Source organism: Heloderma suspectum, chromosome 10, assembly GCF_057233095.1.
Source record: "Heloderma suspectum isolate Gila_16-S chromosome 10, 16-S_ref, whole genome shotgun sequence".
Classification (NCBI taxonomy): Eukaryota; Metazoa; Chordata; class Lepidosauria; order Squamata; family Helodermatidae; genus Heloderma; species Heloderma suspectum.
Window position 1 is genome coordinate 6,456,084 of NC_139467.1, and position 24,414 is coordinate 6,480,497.

The 24,414-nt window shown below is 45.6% G+C and overlaps 1 protein-coding gene across 3 annotated transcripts; it reads left to right on the forward strand.

The window, feature by feature from the left end:
• Window positions 1–286: 286 nt before the first annotated feature.
• SIRT2 (sirtuin 2) lies at window positions 287–16,228 on the forward strand. Of its 3 annotated transcripts, XM_084814856.1 has the most exons (17): window positions 343–466; window positions 627–691; window positions 2,754–2,799; window positions 3,566–4,300; window positions 4,413–4,529; window positions 5,087–5,128; window positions 6,412–6,518; window positions 6,628–6,684; window positions 7,646–7,714; window positions 9,578–9,707; window positions 10,088–10,147; window positions 11,152–11,207; window positions 12,685–12,761; window positions 12,854–12,905; window positions 14,478–14,545; window positions 14,964–15,030; window positions 15,212–16,228. In XM_084814856.1, the coding sequence occupies exons 5-17, from the start codon at window positions 4,514–4,516 to the stop codon at window positions 15,371–15,373; spliced, it is 963 nt and encodes a 320-aa protein (XP_084670982.1). In that variant the 5' UTR covers window positions 343–466; window positions 627–691; window positions 2,754–2,799; window positions 3,566–4,300; window positions 4,413–4,513; the 3' UTR covers window positions 15,374–16,228. The 3 variants fall into 3 exon arrangements, with proteins under 3 accessions (XP_084670979.1, XP_084670982.1, XP_084670980.1); XM_084814854.1 differs by lacking the exon at window positions 3,566–4,300; XM_084814853.1 differs by lacking the exons at window positions 627–691; window positions 3,566–4,300 and having other exon boundaries at window positions 287–466.
• The last annotated feature ends 8,186 nt before the right edge of the window (window positions 16,229–24,414 follow it).

A 24,414-nucleotide genomic window follows, 5' to 3' on the forward strand; every position in this document is an offset into this window, starting at 1 on the left:
TGGATTTCTCATCCTTCCTCTTTTGCACATCATGATTGCAACCAACGCACACGTTAGTTTGCGTGGGCGGGTCGTGAGGCAGATTGGCAGCGCAATCATTAACTCACATAGGCATTTTAAGAAACGTCACTGGACTCCCTTCCTCCCCACAACGCAAAGCATGCTGGGTGATTGAGCCATCCTGTGGTTTCCGCCGCCACCTCCCCCCCCCAGTCTATCGCTGCGATTGGCTGACACGAACGAGCCTTTTGCGTCCATGGTGGACGTCATCGACGTCGTGTTGTTGTTTTTATCACGGAGCATGTCGGGACTCTGGCTGCTGATTGGCTGCTGTGCCGCGACGCTTCCTGGGAGTTGTAGTTTTCCTGTCAGGGTAACAGCTGTGGCTCTGCTGCTTGCCCTGCTCCGCAAAAACCTTCAGAGCCGAAGCCTGCGGCGCGGAGACGCTTCATGGAAAGCCGGGAAGGTAACAGGGACTGTGAGGGGTTCGTGGGCTGGACGCGAGGAGCGGGAGGAAGGCGAAGGCCTAGGCCGTTGCTTTCTCCACGCCTTGCCCTCTTCTGCGCAGCACTGAGGCAACTGCTACCTCACTCGCCGCCTCTTTGTTGTGTCTGTTCCTGTCGCAGACTCGGGAGCTGGTGTTGCTGCCGCCGCCGCCGAGGCCGCCGCCGAGAGGGGCTCAGGGTCGTCGGTGAGAGACTGGTGGGGGAAAGAGGGCCGGGGGCGTCACTTCAAATCTGGGCGGGGGCCGACGGTCAGTCGTACAGGCTCCCCCTTCTCTTCGCGATGCACGAAAACGAAGGGCGACGGTAAAAGAGCTGTCCGAAGGCCCATCGGGAACGATGGCAGCTGCTGCCAAAGACCGTTGACAGGGACGGGGGGCTCCGTGGACATCAGGGTGAGCTGCGAAGGGGCAGCTGCGAATAAAGCGAGGAGCGGATCCTGAGGGGGAATGGAGTGGGTTGCACGGACAGAACGCTTATTTATGTCTTATTAGTATTAGTATTATATCCCGTCTTTTTTCCTCTTGCGAGGAGCCCAAGGCAGTGTACATAGCCCTCCTCTCCCTTTTTATTCTCGCAGCACCCCTGTGAGGTAGGTTAGGCTGAGAGTTGGTGACTGGCCCAAAGTCACCCAGTGAGCTTCCATGGCCGAGTGGGGACTAGAACCCGGATCTCCGGCGTCTCAGTCCGAACCGCTACGCCACACTGGCTCTGAGATGAGATGGTTTATACTAGGTTTTCAGTAGTTTATTTGTAGTCTGATATGCTGGGAAAGACTGAAGGCCAAAGGAGAAGGGGACGGCAGAGGATGAGATGGCTAGATAGCATCACCGAGGCAATGAGTATGAACTTGAGCACGCTCCGGGAGAGAGCGCAGGACAGGAAGGCCTGGCGTGCTCTGGTCCATGGGGTCACGAAGAGTCGGACACGACTGAACGACTGAACAACAACAACAAATGGGTGCTCTGAGATGGGTGGGGGGCTCGTAGCACTACCTATGAAAACAATTTCCAGAGGGGTAGCCATGTGAATCTGTTGCAGCAAAAACAGCAAAGGGCTTTGTGTCACCTGAAAGACTAACACATTTAGGGAGCAATCTTATGGCCGCTAGGCAATGGCTAGACAGCCATAGGATATGCCGTTTTCCGGGAACCAACCTCGGAGCCCACACTCCGAGGTCGGTTCCCAGAACCCCCACCCCCCCGCTGACTAGGAGGTAACACAGAACAGCCCTCCGTGCTCGCAAGAGGAGCGTAGAGGGGCCGAAAAGGGGCGTGGCTGGGGGAGTTCTGGGGCGGGGAAGGCGGAAATGCCTGTACAACACATCCAGTGTGTACAGCAGGGAGGGCACAATCCCCTCCGTGCTTCTCCTGCCCTGCTTAGGATAGGCAGTTGCCTCCAAGTTGGGAGGCGGCCACCTATCTCGATAGGATTGCGCCCTTATTCTGGCATAAGCTGTTATGGACACTTAATCAGATGCATCACAAAAGCTGACTAAAAGCCAGAAAGCTTAATGGAAAAGCTTAATAAAAATAAAAATTATAATAAGCGTAATAAATGCTAGAATAAATTTGTTAGACTTTAAGGTGCCACAAGATTCTTTGTTTTTTTTACCTATGAAAGGGCAATGTGCAACTATTCCATGTTTTCCTTCTTGACAGTAAGACAAAAGACAGAAGAAGAAATGGGAAAAACATGGGAGGGTTCTGAGTGGAAAACAGCAGCAACAACAACATGTTTCTCCTCTCCCTATACAATTCTATGAATGTAGTAGGGCGAATGAAGTAAAATTCCATGAACGGAGCAGGATGATGGTGCCATAAATTTGTCTGGAAGCACCCGAGGTGTCTTGTGCAGAATCTCAGTTGTGGAGGAGTGGACATCTGGGGTGAGGGAGCAGAGCTTCCAAGTCAGGGAGTGGGACATGCAAGCAGGTTTGAACTCCAACACCTCTTAGAATTTCATCTTTCTGAATTTAAGCACTGCTCGATCTTATTGGTGGATTATTTCAGTCCCACTCCTGGCTACGTGTAAGTGGTTAAGGCTGCAGAGCCCTCCTGTATGCTGACTCACATGTTGATAGCGTTCAAATATTTGAGATGGCAGAAAGAAGGAGAGAAGATGCAACAAGCAGTTAGGTTAAGTTGTACAATGGTCGATTTAGATTAAGCATTCGGACCAACAACTCCGAAAAGATAATCTTCAGATTCATTCATTGATTCCCCCTGCCCCCTTTCTGTTTTTATTCAGGATCCGGATTCTGACGACGAAGCTGGGGCTTCTGGTCAGACTGAAAGTACGTACTCTTATACTTGGGGGTGGGTTGGCCTGTGGAAGTACAAGTTTTACTTTAATGATGCAAGTGGAACCCAACATGTATAAATTGAGGCCAAATGTATCTATGTAAATCTGAAAACCTACTGTTATTACTTTACCTTGGCCCGCATTAATATGCAGCTAAAGGCATCTGTGGTTGAAGTAAATTTCTTCTTTTTATTTTTTGTTCATTTTTATCTCTTGTTGTTCACTGCTCTGGAATCTGTTTAGATGTAGAGCAGTATACAAATGTTGTAAATAAATGACAAGTGATTCATTTCTAAACACAGATAACCCCTGACTTGCAATATCTAGATTAACTACTTTGGTTTCTCTCTTGCAGAGCAGCCAAGTAGCTCATTCTCCTGCCTGAAGTCCCAGGGGTTGTGTGTTTGGGGCCTGCTTAGTGTTATGGTGGCTAGCTACCCATATCTGCTGAATTGGTTGGGTGTCTGGGAGCATGGTATTTCTAGGCACTTGGAATTTGAGCCCTCACCTTAGCAATGCACATTCCTTTCCCTCTGTTATTGTCAAGATCATCTCTGATGATCAGTCAGATTGCTAGCAGAGGGGCCTTTTTTAATTCCCCCAAATCCCTCTGTAATTAAGGTATCTCTTCTGGAAAGATGTAGGGCAGGCCTTACTGTTGAGCAAAGTGACGTTACGTACTTTGGGCAACAGATCTTGGGCTGCTATGGAAGGACAGCAAATCTTTCGATTTAGTTTATATTTTTACTTTTTTGCAGGGGCCAACATTTAGTTTTGTCTCAGGAACCAAGCTGTCTTTGGCTGTGTCTGGACAGGATGAGGAGCTGAAGTTCAGCAGCACACACAAATCATTGGTTTTTTGTCAAAAATGTGAAAAGAATTTGGGAAGATCCAGCTCCCAATGCAGCTCTCCGCCTTGCCCTTCAGTCTCTATGTTTCTCTAAACAGGGAAGAGAACCCAGGAGTCTGTTTTTTGCCCTTTCTGCAATCTGTTTTCATTGTTATGAAAGGTTATATTGTTTTAAATTGCAAAACAAACTAGAGAAGGATCTATTATGTTTCAGAGTTTGCATTTTCTTAGATTGATGTGGTAGGGCAGAATAGCAAACATTTGAGCAGCATAGAAGTTTACTTCAGGCTAGAAATGGCGGAGAAATTCTTTAGAATCCGACCCGCCGGAGTCCATGGCGGAACAGACTGCTCCCCCCCCCCCCGCCACCCCGCAAAGTCCAGTAGGGACGGACCTACCTGGTGCCGGCTGGCCGGGTCCATCCACTACCGTCCGCAGCCATCCACGTAGCCTATTAAGGCCAAGGGCAGGAGCACAAATGGCATCTGCTACGCTGGACGCCATTTTGAGGCAACGGACAGAAGTCCCTCTGTGGATGGGCCTGGCCGGCAGTTCCACGGACTTGCTGCAGAGCTGGCCAGGAAGGATTCCGGGGGGGAGGGATTGCCTCCCCCCCCCCCAGCAGATGCCCCGGACCAGACGGGTGAGTGGGGTTTGTACACCCCTACTTCAGGCGGAGCTCAGAACAGAATCCATAGACCCTGGACATCAGAGCCCCCCTGTGGTTAATTGTATGAATTTCTCTCTCTTGCTAGTGGAGTTTTTACGAAACCTCTTGTCCCGGACGCTGGGCTTGGGCAGCGAGAAGCCCGAGAAGGTGCTGGATGAGCTGACGTTGGAGGGTGTGAGCAAGTTCATGCTGACTGACAAATGTAAGCTAGTTCTTCCTCTGCAGGCGAGTTTGGACCTGGGTGGGAGCTAGCAGTCTCCTACCTTATTCATTTAGTTTCTTCCCCCCATCAGCCTCTGAAACCATTCAGTATTGAAATGAAGCAGTGCTGAGGAGAGGTTAGTTAGTGAAAGGGGAGTAGAATACAGAGCCCATAATTGGGAACTGAGGGTTGGGTGTGGTGGTGGGGGGTGGCACAAGAGAGGTTTTATGCACCTGTATCAGGCCATTGATTAATGTTTATCTTGCATTAGGACCTGCCTCAATAGCATGAATTATCTGTTTCCCATTTTACAGGTAGGGAGTTGCAGGTGAGAGAGGCTAACTTGCCCAAGGCCACCCAGTAAGCTCTTGACTAACCAGTAGGTTTGAACCCCTGTTTCTTAAATCCAGTATTTTATTCACCAAGCCACACTAGCTCTCTTGCTTTGGCTGTCTGCAGTAAAATACATTGTTGCTATCCAGGAACATGGTGGAGTTGTACTATGTAGGTTTCAAGGGATAGAGGTTAAAAGACGCCTCCCTCTCTTTCTTTTACAGGCAAAAAGGTAATATGTATGGTTGGAGCAGGAATCTCGACTGGTGAGTGTCACGGGGGCTTTATTGAGTCTGTGTCTCTTTTTATTTTTGGTTGTGCCAAAATGAAGGAATGGAGCAGAGTGTGATTCAGGCTGACAGGACATCTTTTCCATTGAGCATGTCTGGGGCTTGGAGTTCTCCCTGGTCATGATAGTGATATATAGTCCCAGCTTTAGGAGGGCTTCCAGTTTTTAAATAGAAACCTCCCCCTGGCTCTGCAGCATTAAAAGTCAAGTAGAAAACCCAGCCTTCACATCAGACTGTTGGTCCATCTGCGGTAGGGTTGGACAATTTGTGACTCTCCAAATGTTGTTGGACTGCAACTCCCTTCAGCCCTGGCTAGCATAGCCAATGCATGATGTGGGATAATGGGAGTTGCATTCCAACAACATGTGGAGGACAACAAGTTGCCCATCCCTGATCTACAGCTTATTACTGGCTGCTCTTATAGCAGTAATCCAAGGTTTCAGCCAAAGGCCTTTTCCTGTCCTGACACCTGATTTTTTTTTTAAATCAGAGATGCTAGAAATTGAACCTTGGATCTACTGCATGCAAATATGGCCTCTCCTACTGGGCTCTCCAGCTTCTCCCAGGAAAAAGCAGCTGATGATTGCACAGTGTGTGTGTGTGTGTGTGTGTATGCGCATATATATATATATATATATATATATATTTTAATCTGAAGGTTGTTGAAAAAAATGAGCTGTCTTTCTGGTATTGGACTATTCTTAATAACAAGGAGTCATTGCCCAGTTTTGACAAGGAGTTCTTGGATTGGACCAGCTCTGGAAACATATCCTTCACCTGAAAACGAATATTCAACCAGTGTGGTATTTAGGCTTCCGAACTGTGCCATGCAATCCTGGAGTTTCCAAGAGATCTTTCACAATGTGCAGCTACGAGAGAATATTGAGTGTATTCAAGGGCAACAGTGAGGCTTCATGAGCCTAACTAGTGAAAATAGTTGAAAATGACTCACCTAGGCAATACTAGACAATTAAATTGAACCATTGGTGTAACAGGCTTCCTCTTATATACATTTTTTTCTCTACTCCCCCTCTCCCCCAGTCTTGCTCTAGTATGAATTGGATTGGAATAAATAAAGCAGCAAACCCCAAGTATCCACTTCCCAGCTTACCTAGTGCTGCTGTCAGTGCACAGCCATGTCATATGGATCCTAACCAGGCCCATGGGGGACCACATCTGGCAGGATTCTTCAACTTCCCTGGCCGCCCACTCTGTCTTAGTGTTTGCTTTTCATAATACAGTATCTTTGTGCCTCTCAGCTGCAGGGATCCCAGACTTCCGCTCACCGGGCACAGGGCTCTATGCCAATCTACAGGAGTACAACCTGCCATACCCAGAAGCCATCTTTGAGATCAGCTACTTCAAGGTACCACACTGAGTCCCCTGCCTGGAACTTGGTGTCAGCTGAAGGCATTGTGCTCCACTGAGGTTTGTTTTCTTCACACAACCAATTCTGTTTCTCTGTCTTGATTTAGCAACACCCAGAGCCATTCTTTGCCTTGGCCCGGGAGCTGTACCCAGGGCAGTTCAAGGTAAGCTCGGTGGTGGTGTTTTCTTCAGCATTGTTCCTAATGTAAAGTTAGAGGACTGATGAGGGAGAGGGACTGGATATCAGGTGTCTTGGGAAGGTCTGAGGTTAGGAATCAGGACTGTAACTTCTAACTTGTTTGTGGATTTTCTTTTCTAACATTGTAAAAGTCTATTTGAACCTTTGAGACAAAATGATTTTTTTCAACCATACCTTTAACGCTTGTGGGGAGGGGTCTTTTGGTCTTGGTGCCATGGATTTAAAGAATAAAAACTAGATTTCTTTACCTTGTATTCAGCTAGGATGGCCAATGTAGTGTTGTGTGGAAACTATGTAAAAATATTTGCACTCCTGGTTTGTGGAGCAAACAGGTACTTGGAGCCTCCTGGGTTTTGTGGGAATTGAGGCAATGTAGATCTTGAATTTAAGAGGGAGATATGTGAGTGGGAGAGACCCCATATCTAGGGGTCTATATAATTCTTTTGGGATTCACCGGAACCTCTTTCAACTATGTAGTAGGTCTTAGCCTGTTGCATTCCTTAGCAGTGTTGGCTCCAGGTTTTGGGAGGGCCTTGGGCAAAGAGCCCTTTCTGTGGGCCCCACTCCTCCTCTCCAAGACACTGCTGTATTTGTCCTCTCCCTCTGGGCTCAATTTGCACAACTGTTTAGAGGGAGAGCACCAAGGAAGTGGAGGGTGCCACGCCATCTCCTCATATGTCATTGCTAGCATGCTCGAAGAGGGAAGGTGAACAGGAAGCAACAGCGTGCAGGAGGAGCTGCAAAACCAGAAGGCAAAAATAAAAGGTTTATTTTTGAAGGAAAAAGCATATATTTTCATATGCCTCAGCAGGTGCCCAGCAGTGCCTGCCTGACACAAGACCTGTTCCTCTGGCTCAGGTAAACCTCTGCCTACTTCCTTCATTTCTGAGAAGCTCAGCTTAACCTGAGGCTCTGCTTCTTTTCAGCCCACCGTCTGCCACTACTTCATATGCCTCCTGAAGGAGAAAGGGCTGCTGTTGCGTTGCTACACACAGGTGAGTAAAACCATCCTTCCCCTTGGGCAAGAAAGAGAGCAGTTAACCAGAGCACAGGACGGATTAAAAAAAAAATTGCAACAATTTAGAGAGAAACCTCTGGTGGTCTTGGTGGCATTTCCTAGAACATGTGTGGATAGCTACTATGGAACAAGGAGGAAGGAAAAAGCTGTTGTGATCCTGTCAGAGGGTTTCAGGATGGTGTTTGGGCAACTGGGAGTAGTGGTTCTAGAGGAGATATGGCTAGAGAAGTTGAAGCGGGTTTGGGTGCAGAAAGATTGGAAACTGCTGCAGAGTGGGGTTACGGAGCAGAGGGAGATATGATGTTCAAGGTTATGAGGGAGAGAAGGGGTGGGGTGGGGGAGAAGAGAAGGCTCCCTATAGCCATTCAGGAAGGGATCAAAACTTAAGAACACCTGTCCTGGGTGTTCAGACTCTGGTGAAGTTTAACAAAACTTGGTTAAAAGACAGAACAAAACTTAGGGAAAAACTAAGGAAATGAAGTTAGTAATGGGGTATACCTGTCTTTTCTGTGTTAGCTTGAAAGCATTGTAGACAAGACTGTTGGGGCAGAGACAGAATCATAAGATTGCAACCTCTTAGTGAAGTTTCTTTTAGGGGTAAAAGATTCCTAGTGCTTAATTACTCAGATGCCAGCTTTTATCCCTAGTTTGGAATGTAATAATTAAAATAAAGACATAGGGCTGGATCCAGATGTAGTCATACTTGGAGCAGACCTATTGAAATCAATAGGGAGCCATTACTAACTTAAGCCCCATCAAATTCAGTGGGTCTACTGTAAGAATTACTATATCTGGATCCAACCCAATGTAAATTTCCTCATTCCCAGAGTCTCATCCATCATGTAATAAAATGCTGGAAAGATTTGAATTATGCCAGCCAGTGAGAACGCTGGCTTTGCAACTGTGATAACTGATTTCTAATAGGAGGGGGAAGCTTTAATGTGTTCCTGGTAAAACACCTCTCAGTGAGCAGCTAAACATATTACAACTTTTAAGGGAACCTCTGAACTTGCAGGCTCCTCCCTATGTTTGTCTCTGAGACAAAATGGAGCCTTTACCTGCCAACGCGTTTCCACTACATTAGAGTTTGAGCACTGGACAGCAGCATGGTCACTCTCTTGTCATCTGTCACCCACTTTACATCATATGAACCAATGGTGGTCAGAGAGAGATGCTGGAGCAGAGCTCCCTGGGATTTGTAGTTGCAGGGCTTCCCTACACCATGGTTTTATCTCGCACATTTACCAGGGCTTCTGCTTCCAGATTCTTTGTGGGATTAAGGCTGGCTCCTTTACACGTGCTTACACATGCCTTTGGGGGGCGCGGGGGGGATTGCCTTTCTCTGCAAGTTCTATATGTTTCATCATACAGCCACTAGATGGCACTGTGGTATAGTGGAATTGCAGGAGTACACACAGCCAGTGCAGTGCTTCATCGCGCTTCTAGAAAAAATGCCGGACTTTCCCTGATCTTAAACAAAAACAGGATAATGGTTATAAAGCACGGGAGAGGCTCTGGAGGTTGACAATGTCATGTAAAGAACCCACAGACTTCTGTGAGTGACCAATCACGAGCATATGATAAAAGCCTCGTGTACAGGTGCCATCAGCTCAGCACCATTTGCCTCAAAGTCAGTAGTTGTGCTCCTGGGAGTGTGGCTCCCATTGTGTGTACAGTTCTTAGCCCTATTATAGAGCAGGAGCCATTTGCCTTTGAAGTAGGAAGAGCATGTCTTGGAACAGTCCTTGATCTTTGCTACCCCAGGTCAGCTTTAACTCCTGGTTGGACAGCCGTTTTTGCAAGGATGATGTTTGTTTTGAATGATTTCTCTGTCTCCCAGAACATTGACACCTTGGAGAGGGTTGCTGGTCTGGATCATGAGGACTTAGTGGAAGCTCATGGCACCTTCTTTACCTCCCACTGCATCAGCTCCAGCTGCAGGAAGACATACAGTCTGGACTGGATGAAAGGTGATGCTTCGGAGCGCGGTGGGTACGTGGGGGTGAGGAGACAATTCACATGGGGTCTTCTAAGATGGATTGAAGGGGTATGAAATAGAATTTTCTTCAGAGAAATCTTGCATTACCTTGATATTTTATGATAGAAAGGAAGCAAAATGATTGCAGAGCAGTGAGGTACCAGTAACTTCAGTGATGTGTGAATGCTACTGATACTACCTATGATTTCAGTGTGTCATCTTGGATCACCTAGTATGCCTTGCAGCTGGCTTGTAGGTAAAACTAAGAGTAGCTGCTTGTTAGGTGGTGAGGAAATGTGTGTGGGTATATCAATGGGCTAGCTGCCAATTGACTGGAAAGTTCTAGACTTCCCTCTTTCTGTTTCCTTTCAGAAAAAATCTTCACATCTCTCATCCCCAAATGTGAAAAATGTCAGAGTGTAGTGAAGCCAGGTGAGCGTCCTTTCTGAAAAATCCCCCCTCCCCCAACCACTCATTTCCCCAAAGTGCATCAGAAAATCCTTTATCTTGGAGCTGATTCACACATGTGTTCAACCCTGGGTGACTTACAGTTGAATGTGTGACCTGATTGCACTGCAGGTGGCTGTGTTGGAGGTCATGTGGAAGTACTGTTTGAGGTGTGAGAGTTGTTAGTATGTCCCAGTTATGACTTGATGTTGCAGCTCCCCCAGGTCCACATGGGAACCTTGAGCTGCAAGGTTCTTTATTTGTGGGTGGCAGAGGGCAGAGAACTCCAGCTCCTGTAACGTAGGTGACTTAACTGCTAGCAAGGAATGGCCCAGCCCCTTTCCCTGCCCTGTTCCGTGAAACCACAACAAAGAGCAAAGATGTGTGAATCACCCCTGAGTAGGTGCCAATAAGACTAAGGAGTGCTGTTCCCTTTGAACCATGAAACTTGTGATGCTTTGTGAATAAACCCCATGGAAGTCTGTAGAAGTTGCGCTTGAGTTCATGTGTAGAGTATATGTGGTTCTTCTTCCACCACCCCTTCTGTCTTCTGTTGTGAGGTGAGTTAGACTAAGAGGTAGTGACCGGCCCAAGGGCACCAAGTGAGCTATGTGGCTGAGCAGGGGGTTGAATGCTGGTCATTTCACTACACCACACTGGCTCTGGATTCTGTACCATGTATAAATTCTACAAACTGCTGCAGGATTGTTCTTACTTTGCATATTTTAGTCTGCTTTCGTGAGTCATGGAGAGGGGGCACTGAAGCCCTAACCTCTGGAAATCGTATTCAGCAGCCACTCTGGCTTCTGAGACTTCAGCTGGCATTTAATACCCAAGCATAACTTCACAGCCATCAGGGATGGAAACTTCTCTCTTCCTTTTAATAAAAGCTGAGATTCTCTGGGAACTGAGTTTTGTGCTTTCACAAAAGCATCTTGTTATGCAGCCCTGATCAATTGTCTAAGTCTCCTTTTCTCCTCTTTATTCAGACATCGTGTTCTTTGGGGAGAACCTGCCCTCTCGTTTCTTCTCTTTGATGCAGTCAGTAAGTGCCCCAGTTGTTTGCCCTTGGGGTCCACCTGTGCATGTCCACGAAGGTCCGTGACCTCTAGATCCTTGTGTTAACAGCTAAGATTTGCACACAAGCAGGGGTGGTGTGGAGGATCAGTGGTAAATGTTGTATGTTCTTGTAAGTACCTTCTTTAATTTTTTTAATGTAACTTGATTGGATTATGTTAACTTATTGTAAGCCACCTAGGGTCTATATCAGGGGTGCAGACCCCAGGCCTAGGGTCCAAATCTGGCCCTCTGCAGTTCCCCATAAGGCTACTCCCTCGTCCTCTGGCCCCACCCCCTTTCCTCCAATTCCCCCCCCCGCTTTTTTTATCCCCATTCTAAAAGGTTGAAATGTCTCTCTTAAGGTTTAGTAAATGGCAATAAGAGCTTTAAGCAAAAGTGTACTCATATTTTTGGGTGTCTTTGACCCCTGGACCCGAACCCCCAGTGGAATGCAGGCCCCGAGAGCGTCTCCAAACTGGAATTTAGCTGTTGGGCTGTTCTGTGCTCCTGGTCTATATATAAGAGGTGGCATATACATTTTGTAAAATAGTATTGACCTGAAGGGGGCAGGCGGGGTACATTGTGAACATGTAGAGAACCTGCAAAAAATGCCTCCCTTCAGCAAAGGGCTGTGCTTGGGCATGTTTGCCTGTTCTGCCTCGTTAGGGTGAGGGCAATAATTGATCCAACTGATTGGGTGTTCTCGTGTGACCAGCCCAGGAAGCATCATCTTTCCTTTCAGTCAGATTTGTTTTCTTTTAGTAATGTTGTCACATAACCAAATAGGTTATGTAGAGCTATGACTTGCTTACTCCATCCTTGATTGGCTAAGATTAATGAAACTGTAACCAAGGGAGAAAAAATGGTACTGAAACAGCAGCAAATTAGGCTTTCAACTGGGTACCAAAAAAAGACAAGTCTCAGAAGAAAGGGATAGGGGAGAAACACTTCAGCCCCCACGCCCCACCCCCCATTTAATCACAGCTTTCGTGCCAAAAATGTTTGTGGGCAAGCATTCAGCATAGCCCTATAACTATGTCATGGCCGTCTCATGTATTGTCCACAGTGGGCTTGTTAACACATTATGCTTCAGTTTTGTGGTCAGAAATCACTCTGTGTGTGGTATGCAACCATTTAATGCACTGTGTTCATGCATTGCAGGAGTCAGTGGTTTTCCTTTTTGCAGAATAGCTGTAATTGCCTATGGCCTCATGGGCTTTGAACCACAAGCTCTCCTATGCACTATAATGAACATAACCATGTTGGAATGTGTGGTTTGTCTAGGCCACAATAAATAATAGCTGGGTAAAGGCGATGAATCCAAAGAGTGCGAACAGCCACGTGGCATGATTTCAGAGGTAGAAGGCGGTGTTGAAACAAGAGCTTGTGATAGTATTTCTGTGGTGTCCACAGTTCTTCATAGCAACCCTCCCTCTCCTGCCCCCCGGCATCTTTACTTGCAGGATTTCCGCGACGTGGACTTGCTTATTATCATGGGCACCTCCCTTCAGGTCCAGCCCTTTGCCTCTCTTGTCAGCAGGTAAGTGAACCTCTCCCATGTAGGCACTGTGACTTTGCTGGCTAAGGCACAACCAGCATGTTTACACTTCTTCTTTTCTTTGTCCATTCCAGGGTACCCAAAAACACACCACGGCTCCTGATCAATAAAGAGAAGACTGGAGAGGTAAGATCAAGTTTGTTAGACATTTCCTTTGATGTGCTGTGATTTGGTATTTTGGTCAAAAGACTTCTCAATGACCTGAGGGCAATGCCTCAGTTGCTGCAATTGGAATAGGGAGGACATTTTCCCACCACCACCAATTCTGTTCTTGATAGGTACATGCAAGCAAGGTTTAGGAGCTGTGGTTAACATGCTCTGCATTTTCCATACCATATTTGAGAAAGCATGAGCCCTCAGCATGCAGCATTATGAGTGAGTGTGAGAGCTGGTGGAGTCTAATGTTCCAGGAGCAATGGATTTCATAGCTAAGTGCCAAGAGGGACCATATTTATGGTTATACAAGAGCATGCCCACAGTATCAGCGAGAGCCAGTGTGGTATAGTGGTTAGAGTATTGGTTTGGGACTCAGGGGAATCAGGTTCTAGTCCGCACTTGGCTGTGAAGCTCATTGAGTGACTTTGGACCAGTCACTGACTCTCAGCCTAAGCTACCTCATAGGGTTGTTGTGAGGATCAAATGAAGAAGAGGGGGATCACATACCCCTCCTTCAACTCCTTGCAAGTGGAAACAGGTGGGGTATAAATATAATAATGAAGAAATAACTCTAGAGTCACTAACAAGTGATATATAGGGACAGAATTAAAAGTTTTAATAAAGGCAGTTGGCTTGAAGACTAAATCAATACATTTGGTTTCCAGAGGGTAGCAGTGTTGGTCTTTTGCACTAAAGCCAACAAAGAGTCTTGTGGTACCTTAAAGAATAACCAAGAATAAAGCTTATCCTGGCATAAGCTTTCATGAACTATAACTCACTTCATCAGATGCATGGATAAATATAAAAACAAACATAAAAATTATATAAAGTTGATACTTCTACAGTGAAAGATTCATAAAGCAGCCATTCCCTGTCCTTTCCCTCCAATAATAGGTGCTAACTTACAGCCATGAAGAAGGGCCAGTTTGCAAGTCACAGGAGCAAATCCTGGGTTATTTATCTCATAGACTGCCAGGATGCACACTCCTTCTGTTTTCTGTAAGCAACCTCCATTTGACCTGATAGGTGGTTGCGAGTGTGATGTGCAAACCTGGACTGATGGGTTGTTTAGGGGCTAAACAACTCAGAGGTTAACTCAACAAGAAGCCATGGGTTAACCATGGGTTGTGTAGCCCCTAAACAAACCCATTGGTCTGAGTTCACACGTCATGCTGACAACCCTGATGGCTATGTGCTACCTCAAGTATCAGAGGCAGTGAGTCTATGTACACCAGTTGCTGGGGAAGATGGGTGGGAGGGTGCTGTTGCACTCATGTCCTGCTTGTGGCTTTCCCATGGGCCAGCTGGTTGGCCATTGTGTGAACAGAATGCTGGACTAGAGGGACCTTTGGTCTGATCCAGCAGGGCTCTTCTTATGTTCTTAAACTCCGATTGCGCTGATCAGAGATTGTTTACAGAAACAGGAAGGACCTTGCAGGCAGCACCCCCCCCCCCCAAACAGTAGGTTAAATAACCTACCATTTGCCACCATAACATGTGAACTGGATCTCACTGTCCGTAATGTTTTCTGTTTCATTGCAGAGTGATCCTCTCATGTCCCTGATGGGCTTTGGCTGTGGGATGAACTTTGATTCAGAGAAGGCATACCGGCAAGTCACAATGGGGACTGGGGATGGGGTGTGGCAGGTGGTGAGAACATAAGCTATGGACACTTCTACTGGATACTGGCACCTGGGGCTGTTTAACGCTGTGGTGTTGAGAAAACGTAAATTGGGAATGTTGACGCCCCCAGGTAAGGGATCATGGAGCTATATAAACTGGAGTTTATCCCAATGATTAATGTACACATCTCCTGATTCTCTAGTGTACAGCTTCATGAGTTAGTATGAGAGTAGCGGAGCCTAGTGACGCAAGCACTGAACTCACCTGGGTGGCTTTAAAGAAGCCGCTCTCTTTTGTGTATGTGAATTGCTTGGAATGTTTAGAAAGCATTGCATAAATGCTAAACGTTGTTCACTAGATCACAGTTCTTTTCGGGGGCCTTCTCCCCCATCTCCTTTCTTGTAGGGATGTTGCTTGGCTCGGAGACTGTGATGAGGGCTGCCTAGCTTTGGCAGATCTGCTGGGATGGAAGGTATCTGTCCTGTTAAGGGATCATTGGGGTGCAGCCCATGCCAAAGTGGGAGAAATTAACCAAGGTTGTCTTTCGTTCCATCTTGTATGTTGGAGGGAACAGCTTGCCATCCTTGAGCAAGTTACAGCTCCCATCCATCTCTTAGTTATATTCACAGTTTTGTTTTTGTTCTTCCCCCCAGAAAGAGCTGGAGGAACTGGTGAAAAAGGAGCATGCTGCCATAGATGCCAAGTCAGGACAGACTGCTGCTGCTGGGGCAAGTGCCTCCCATCCTTCCACAGGGGAACAGAAGCAGAATCCATCTGCAAAGAAGGAAACACCTCCTAGCACAAAAGAAGAATGAAGAGATTGGACAGGACTGGGGGACCCTTGCTGTGGATGAATTAAAAATCAAAATGGCCACAGACTGAGTGATCCTTGCGGCTTGCAGACTTGTCTAACTTGACTTCCTTAAGGGGCTTGGCTGCCCAGGATCAACCAAAGGCTTCTGCTTAGGCGATCATGCAGCGGGAAATCCAACAGAGTGTGAGGAGTTATGGAATAAAAGTGAAAGAGCCCAAGGTACTGCCCTGCAAAGTCTTCTCTGCTTACTTTGGGAGTGTTTGACTTGAAGCCCTAAATTGCTGAAATTATGGGTGAGAAGCTGGATTTTCAAGTAGTGATATGAATATTATTGTAGTTTATTTTCCAGCCTTTGTGAGTTCTGTTTGATGTGGGATGGGTGGACAAAACCAGCCTTGATCTTAATGCTATCTATCTCTCAAATTATTTCTATGCCATCTTTAAGGATGGAACCCTTTCAAGGTGGCATACAAGATAAAAACCACACAATTTACAATTTAAACAATCCATAAAACATGTTTCAATGGAATCCATAAAAACTGAGATTGACACTTAGAATCAATTTAAACAAAAGTTACCAGTAAAAACCAACAGCCCAGGCTTAAGGGAAGGCCAGTGAAAACAGGTGGGTCTTCAGAGCTGCTCTTCTTCCTGGGAAGTACCACCTTCTTCTTCGGCACCAACTTGGCCAAAGAGGATACATTGTGCAGAGTGGTGGCTGGAGGTTATTTGATCAACCTTTTGACTCTTGAAGAGTAGCAATTTTAACACTGTTTAACACTGTTTAAGCTTTTGTCTCTGTCACTTGCATTAAGCTATCATAATGGCAATTAAACACAAGCACCTTGATACCTGGGGAGGATACTGTGTCTCTTTCCCTGTGTGCAACCTTGTTTCTGCAAGCACTTGCATGTGTGTGGGACGGTTAATTTTGGGAGAACTGTTTGATTATAAAAGTGGTGGAGTTGACGATTGTCTGTTTTGTCTCTTATCATAGACCCTCCCCAAAATTTGGAGTAAGCACAGCAGCTTAAAACACAAATATAAAGCAGTCCATTTCAAACTAAATTAAAATGAGTGAATGTTTAAGTGATGTTAAATATCACTAACCCTCTGCAGACCATCAAACCAGCCCATCGCTTCCAAAAGATGCTTGGGCTTCTGGTACTCTTCACTTAGAGGACACTGTATAGCTATCGGACAACCATGGAGGATGTCATTATGTGCTAGCTGTCCCGATTTGGTGCACAAAGGGTAACATCAAGTGGCCACTTTGGATCAGTCTGAAAGCTGCATTTTGTTAACAGAGGTAGGCACTGGCAGGGTCACACAGCCAGAGGCTGCTTTCAGTCCTCCATTAGAAGTGTCCATCTACAGTGTTGTGCATCTATAGCTGATGATACCCCCAACTAGGTACTCCTGTGACAGAAGGGGCACCAGCCTTGCAATGTGTGAGGGAGGATCCTTGTGTAAAACTCGTAAATCACCCCTTGGTGTATATGTGTGTATTTTATTTACAAGCACAATCCAGGTGACTTACATGTAAAATTAAAAATCAAAGAACAAAAGCAATACAGTCTGCAAGGGCATAAAAAAGGCAAACAAAACAGTTAAAATAGGAGTCAGCACATTAAACCCAAAACAATGCTGGGGGGGACACACTTCATTACCAAACACCTGGCAAAATGAAACAGTCTTAATGCTGTATTTAAACACTGTGAGAGCCTATCTGCGGTGGGAGCTCCACTGCCTGAGTACTGCAACACTAAATAGATCCACTTATGTCCCCCAGCAACTCTGCCTCCAAAGGTAGCAGAGCACAGAGCAGAGCCTCTGCTGTTGGACAGAGCAAGCAGGCAGGTTCACATGGGAGGAGGTGACCCTTCTCATACTGTTGGCCCGAAGATCTGTGGAACAGACTTAGAAATTCTGGTACCTCATCTCCATATTTTAGCTCCTATTTTTCTAATTTAAATTGGTTTTTAGGCCACCTTTGGTGTAAATTTGGTGTAATTAGTTTTAGGCCGCCTTTATGGGTAAAACCTTCTCAAGGTGGCATACAGGATAAAAACCATACAAAAGTATACAAAGGCAATAAAGTACTATAAAAATGAATTAGACCAATAAAACCTGCAGCCCACAGATCTTGGGAAAACCACCCAAAACAAGTGTGTCTTCGAAGCCTTCCTGAAGACCTGCAAAGAAGGAGCCTGACAAATCCCTGATAGAAGCTCATTCCAGTGGTGCGGGACCACCATTGAGAAGGGCCTCTCCCTTGGACTCGCCAGCCTAACAACCCTCATTGGAGAGCAAGTGAGAAGGACCTCTGTTGGTGACCTCAAAGTACGGGCAGGCTGTTACAGAAGAAAGCAGTCCTTCAAGTAACTTGAGCCCAAACCATTTAAGGCTTTAGAGGTAAAACCGCTACTTTAAATTGGGCTTGGAAATGCACTGGCAACCAGTGCAACTGGTGCAGTATCAGTGTCATATGAGCAGATCTCCCAGTCCCGCCAGCATCCAGGAGGCTGCATTCTGTAGCAACTGAAGTTTCCGAACCATCTTCAAAGGCAGCTAAATAACGGGGATCCAGGCATTCACAAATCGTACACACTAGAAACTCTGGAAACAAAACCCAAGGTTCCTAGACTTTGCTTTGTTCCTTCCTGCCAGAAATTTTCAAGCAGTGCTACATGCCACTTCTGGAAAAAAGCAGATTGAGATCTCTTCGAAAACCCATCTATGGAAAGCTGTAAGAGTTATCTCAGAAACTAGCCCTTATGCATCCTTCAGGCTTTTTCATATTTTAACATGGACTAGAAACTTGCTTTTTATTTCCTTTATACCTCACATTTTGAGAACCGTGTGACTCTTTTGCATCCAAAGTCCTGTGCTCGGTAATGTGATAGTGGCCCTGTTTCCATGCCCTGCCATGCTTCCCCTTCATTATTCCAATGCCTAGCAAATGTTAAAACATTTAATCAAAGAAGGGAGCACAAACATTTAGAATTCTGGTGGCAGAATCTTGGGCTTTTCCGGTCTTCATAGATTATTTCAAGTAACCCCCCCCCCATCTAATGCCCTTTGATTTACAACAGAGCACCTGCTATTGTTTACAATCAGGAACCCTTACTAACAACTGCAAACATGTTTGTGCTGTCATTCTACTTATGCAAACCAGGGCCAAAGAACAATTTGAAGAGCAGAAAGCAACTTCCGTCATCAAGGGCTGGCCTCTCTTGGGTGGCAACGTACACAAAACAAGTGTCCAGTTGCTTTGACCCAAAGCAAAGTTACATGAACTAGGTAGAGCTGTGAGAGGGATCCAGAGGAGAAGGCCAGGTCCAGAGACTGGAAGTTCCAACAGGAATGTTTGGGTGGGGCATGGTGCAGAAGTGTCAAGAAATCTGCGTGGATTTTATTGGATCTAGAATCTTTAAGCAAAGAGCAATTTCTTAGTCCTCAGTGTTGCATAGAAAATCTTGAAAGCATTTTATGCAGCAAAGTCGACTAAAGCTTAGTTAAAGCAAAATAGAAAATGTTTTCATTATAAGGAGGGGAAATACCTGCACTTCAGTTTACTGTTTCTTTCCATGTTCTCCACTCCTCCCACTCATTCATCCCTATTTATTTACTGCTCCATATACTAGACTCTACTCACTAGAAAAGACCCTGATGCTGGGAAAGATTGAAGGCAAAGGGAGAAGGGAATGGCAGAGGATGAGATGGCTAGATAGCATCACGGATGCAATGAATATGAACTTGAGCACACTCCGGGAGAGAGCAGAGGACAGGAAGGCCTGGCGTGCTCTGGTCCGTGGGGTCACGACACGTCTTAACGACTGAACAACAACATACTAGACTCTAAGGTTATTGAGTGTCCTCCATCCTTCCTCCTCACACGACCAAAATGAAAAACGCCTACCCTGAAAAAGGAATAAGTGTTTTATTTATAAGCACTTCCTTGCCACCTTTCAGATAAAATCATCATCCCAAAATAGAAATATTTAATATAGAAATACTAAAACAAAGAGGTACCAATTAAAATTTCATACAATAAAAATATGAAAAGGCCAGAACAAACCCCTTTTGAAAGCCGGATAAAGCTCATCAGTCCAAGACCAATACATACTAAAAGCCTGGGTGAATAAAATGTTTTTTACCTGATACTGATGTCAGATGAACTTCTCTGTTGACTACATTTCAAAAGTGTAGTGCCACAATAAAGAATTCCCTATCCTAGATTCCTGCCTGCCTCACCTTGGACCTCTGATGAAGATCTTAATAGCTGGGCAAGTTTATGTGGGCAGAGGTGGTCTTTGATGTATTCTATCCTTAAGCCATTTATGACTTAACAGTCGAAACCAGCACCTTGACTTGGGTCCAAAAATGCAGCAGGAGCCAGTTCAGCTGTCGATAAGATGTGTTCCGTATGTCCAGTCCCAGTTTAGTAGTCTGCCTGCTACGTTGTTGTTCAGTCGTTAAGTCATGTCCGACTCTTCGTGACCCCATGGACCACAGCACGCCAGGCCTTCCTGTCCTCCGCTCCCTCCCAGACTGTGCTCAAGTTCATATTCATTGCATCCGTGATGCTATCTAGCCATCTCATCCTCTGCCGTCCCCTTCTCCTTTTGCCTTTAATCTTTCCCAGCATCAGGGTCTTTTCTAGTGACTTTTCTCTTCGCGTTAGGTGGCCAAAATATTTGAGCTTCAGTATCTATCCTTCCAATGAGCAGTCAGGGTTGATTTCCTTTTGGATTGACTGATTTGACCTCCTTGCAGTCCAAGGGACTCGTAAGAGTCTTCTCCAGCACCACAGTTCGAAAGCATCGATTCTTCGGCGCTCAGCTTTCCTTATAGTCCAGCTCTCACAGCCATACATTACTACTGGGAAAACCATAGCTTTGATTAGACGGACCTTTGTTGGCAAGGTGATGTCTCTGCTCCTTACTATGCTGTCTAGGTTTGCCGTAGCTTTCCTCCCAAGGAGCAAGCGTCTTTTAATTTCATGGCTACAGTCACCGTCTGCGGTGATCTTGGAGCCCAAAAAAATAAAACCTGTCACTGCTTCCATTTCTTCCCCTTCTATATGCCAGAAAGTGATGGGGCCAGATGCCATGATTTTAGTTTTTTTAATGTTGAATTTCAAACCAGCTTTTGCACTCTCCACTTTCACCCTCAACAAGAGGCTCTTTAGATCCTCTTTGCTTTCTGCCATTAAGGTGGTATCGTCTGCGTATCTGAGGTTGTTGATCATTCTCCCGGCAATCTTAATTCCAACCTGTGATTCATCCAACCCGGCGTTTCTCATGATGTACTCTGCATATAAGTTAAATAAGCAGGGCGACAATATGCAGCCTTGTCGTACTCCTTTCCCAATTTTGAACTGATCGCTTGTTCTATGTCTGGTTCTTACTGTTGCTTCTTGTCCCTCATACAGGTTTCTCAGGAGACAGGTAAGGTGGTCTGGTACCCCCATCTCTTTCAGAATTTGCCACAGTTTGTTGTGATCCACACAATCAAAGGCTTTAGCGTAGTCAATGAAGCAGAAATAGACGTTTTTCTGGAATTCTCTTGTTTTCTCCATGACCTCTAGTTCCTCTGCCTCTTTGAAACCCAGCTTGTACTTCCAGTAGTTCTCGGTTCACATACTGCTGAAGACTAGCTTGTAGGATTTTGAGCATAGCCTTGCTGGCATGTGAAATGAGCGCAATTGTACAGTAGTTTGAACACTCTTTGGCATTGCCCTTCTTTGGAATTGGAATGTAAACTGACCTTTTCCAGTCTTGTGGCCACTGTTGAGTGTTCCAAATTTGTTGGCATATTGACTGCAGCACTTTAACAGCATCATCTTTCAGGATTTTAAATAGCTCAGCTGGAATACTGTCATCTCTGCTAGCTTTGTCGTTACTAATGCTTCCTAAGGCCCACTTGACTTCACTCTCTAGGATGTCCGGCTCAAGTTCAGTGACTGCACTATCATGGCTATCAGGGACATTAAGATCTTTCCTGTATAGTTCTTCTGTGTATTCTTTCCACCTCTTCTTAAACTCATCTGCTTCTGTTAGGTCCCTGCCTTCTTTGACCTTTATCATGCCCGTCTTTGCACAAAATGTTCCCTTGATATCGCCGATTTTCTTGAAATGATCTCTAGTCTTTCCCATTCTATTGTTTTCCTCGATTTCTTTGCATTGTTCCAGTCTTGTCTCTCCTTGCTATTCTCTGGAACTCTGCATTCAGTTGGATATATCTTCCCCTTTCTCCCTTGCTTTTCGCTTCCCTTCTTTCCTCAGCTACTTGTAAAGCCTCATCAGACACAGCTGCTTTGCTTTCTTGCATTTCTTTTTCTTTGGGATGGATTGAGTTGCTGCCTCCTGAACAATGTTACGGACCTCCATCCATAGTTTCTCAGGCACTCTGTCTATCAGGCCTAATCCCTGAAATCTATTTGTCACCTCCACTGTATATTCATAAGGGATATGTTTTAGGTCATACCTGAATGGTTTAGTGGTTTTCCCTACGTTCTTCAATTTAAGCCAAAATTTTGCAACAAGAAGCTCATGATCTGAGCCACAGTCAGCTCCAGGTCTTGTTTTTACTGACTGTATGGAGCTTCTCCATCTTTGGCTGCGAAGTACATAATCAATCTGATTTCGATATTGACCATCTGGTGATGTCCATGTGTAGAGTCGCCTCTTGTACTGTTGGAAAAGAGAGTTTGCTATGATCAGCGTGTTCTCTTGGCAAAACTCTATTAGCCTTTGTCCTGCTTCATTTTGTACACCATGGCCATGTTTGCCTGTTACCCGGGTGATTTCTTGACTTCCTACTTTAGCATTCCAATCCCCTATGATGAAGAGGACATCTTTTTTGGGTGTTAGTTCTAGAAGGTGTTGTAGGTCTTCATAGAACTGATCAACCTCAGCTTCTTCAGCCTCAGTGGTTGGGGCATAGACTTGAATTACTGTGATGTTGAATGGTTTGCCTTGGATTCGTACTGAGATCATTCTGTCGTTTTTGAGATTGTACCCCAGTACTGCTTTTCCCACCCTTTGGTTGACTATGAGTGCTACTCCATTTCTTCTAAGGGATTCTTGCCCACAGATATAATGGTGACCTGAATTAAATTCTCCCATGTTTGTCCATTTTAGTTTGCTGATTCCCAAGATGTCAATGTTCAATCTTGCCCTCTCATGTTTGACCACCTCCAGCTTACCTTGATTCATTGATCTTACTTTCCAGGTTCCTAAACAATACTGTTTTTTACAGCATCGGACTTCCTTTTCACCACCAGACACATCCACAGCTGAGTGTCCTTTCGGCTTTGGCCCAGCCGCTTCACTCTTTCTGGCGCTACCTGGAAATTCCCTCTGCTCTTCCCCAGTAGTATATTGGACACCTTCCGACCTGAGGGGCTCATCTTCCGGCATCATCTCTTTTAGCCTTGTGATACGTTCCATGGGGTTTTCTTGGCCAGAATACTGGAGTGGGTTGCCATTTCCTTCTCCAGTGGACCACATTTTGTCAGAACTCTCCTCCATGACCTGTCTGTCTTGGGTGGCCCTGCACAGCATAGCGTATGGCTTCACTGAGTTATGCAAGCCCCTTCGCCACAACAAGGCAGTGATCCATGAAGGGGTGCTGAAAGATGCTTCAAGCCAAATCTGCTAACAACTGTAGACTGTGCACCAAAGTGAAATCCAGTCCACCATGGGCCAAACACCATATCCCTATGCAGCTTGCAAAACCAGGCAGAATATTTGGATATGTTCCTAATCCTCCCACCTAATCTATGGCCCCTTCCTATGCCCCCATCATGTCTACAGCAGGGTCTGCTCTTTAGGACTAAACACATCCTTATAACATTTAGAACCATTAATTTGTGGTGGTTTTGTACTCTGTGAGAGACTGTTCACATTTTGCACATTCTACAATATCAAGGCAATTTCTTACTGTTGCCCTATTTGAGCAATCAGGAGAGGTGTCAGTTGTTCCTAGAAAATTTCCCTATACCATTAAATGCTGCCCTCTGGTGGGCAGAAACTAGAGCTGTAGTTCTATTCTCAACACTTCTTACTGTGTTGTGGAAGCCACATACATTGCAGTCATGCTTTAGTTTCTGCACCAAAAGTTAATTATTGAATTTACTTCTTGGTGGTTATCTTGGATCGCTGGCTAGGGCTAACATCTCCAACAGCAGCCTACCATCTTGTGCAGGGTGTTCAACTCTTGTTGGGAGCCACTGTATTCTTCAGCCAGGGGTCCAAGAAGTGTTTGTTGCTGCATAAAACAGTATCTTGTGGAGGAGAAGGATATCACTGGCTACTAGTCCTGGTGGCCATATGCTCCCTCTAGTGTCAGAGGCAGGATACCTGTGTACACCAGTTGCTGGGGAATGTGGGTGGGAAGGTGCTGTTGTACTCGTCCTGCTTGTGGGTTTCCTGTGGGAAGCTGGTTGGTCACTCAGAGTTATAAAGATTAGCATTACAAGTGTGCTGCATGCTTAGATATTGCCTATACAATCCAAAAAGCAGCTTGTAAAAAAGTGAACTTGTGATACCAAAGTGTGAAATGTTTACAAGTGAAACGAGGCTACCGTTTTGTCATCCCTCCATAAAAATTCAGTGGGGCTGAATTTGGCCATGTTACTCAGCCCTGGGTTGTTATGAAGCTAAAATGGAGAGGAGGAGACAAGGAGGATCATATATCCCACCTTGAGCTCCTTGGAGGAAAGGCAGGATATAAATGTAATAAATAAAAACAAATAAAATGACGCAAAAGCCACCAATGTGGAAAGCTTTTAAAAGGGGGGATTAGACAAGTTCATGGATCATAAGGCTATTACTGGCTACTAGTCATGATGGCTATATATTACCTCCAGTTTCAGAGGCAGTATGCCTATGCACACTGGTTGCCGGGCAGTATGAGTGGGAGGCTGCTGTTGCACTCATGTCCTGCTTGCGGGCTTCCCAGAGGCAGCTGGTTGGCCACTGTGAGAACAGAATACAGGACTAGATACTAGGTCTTTCGCCTGATCCAGCAGGG

What these genes read in the sequence shown, in the direction of transcription:
- SIRT2 (XM_084814853.1), top strand. Translation starts at nt 302, where the DNA reads ATGTCGGGACTCTGGCTGCTGATTGGCTGCTGTGCCGCGACGCTTCCT. An exon ending in CTTCATGGAAAGCCGGGAAG is followed by an intron (nt 467 to 2,753) that starts GTAACAGGGACT and finishes GTTTTTATTCAG; the next exon opens with GATCCGGATTCTGACGACGA. An exon ending in TCAGAGTGTAGTGAAGCCAG is followed by an intron (nt 10,148 to 11,151) that starts GTGAGCGTCCTT and finishes CTCTTTATTCAG; the next exon opens with ACATCGTGTTCTTTGGGGAG.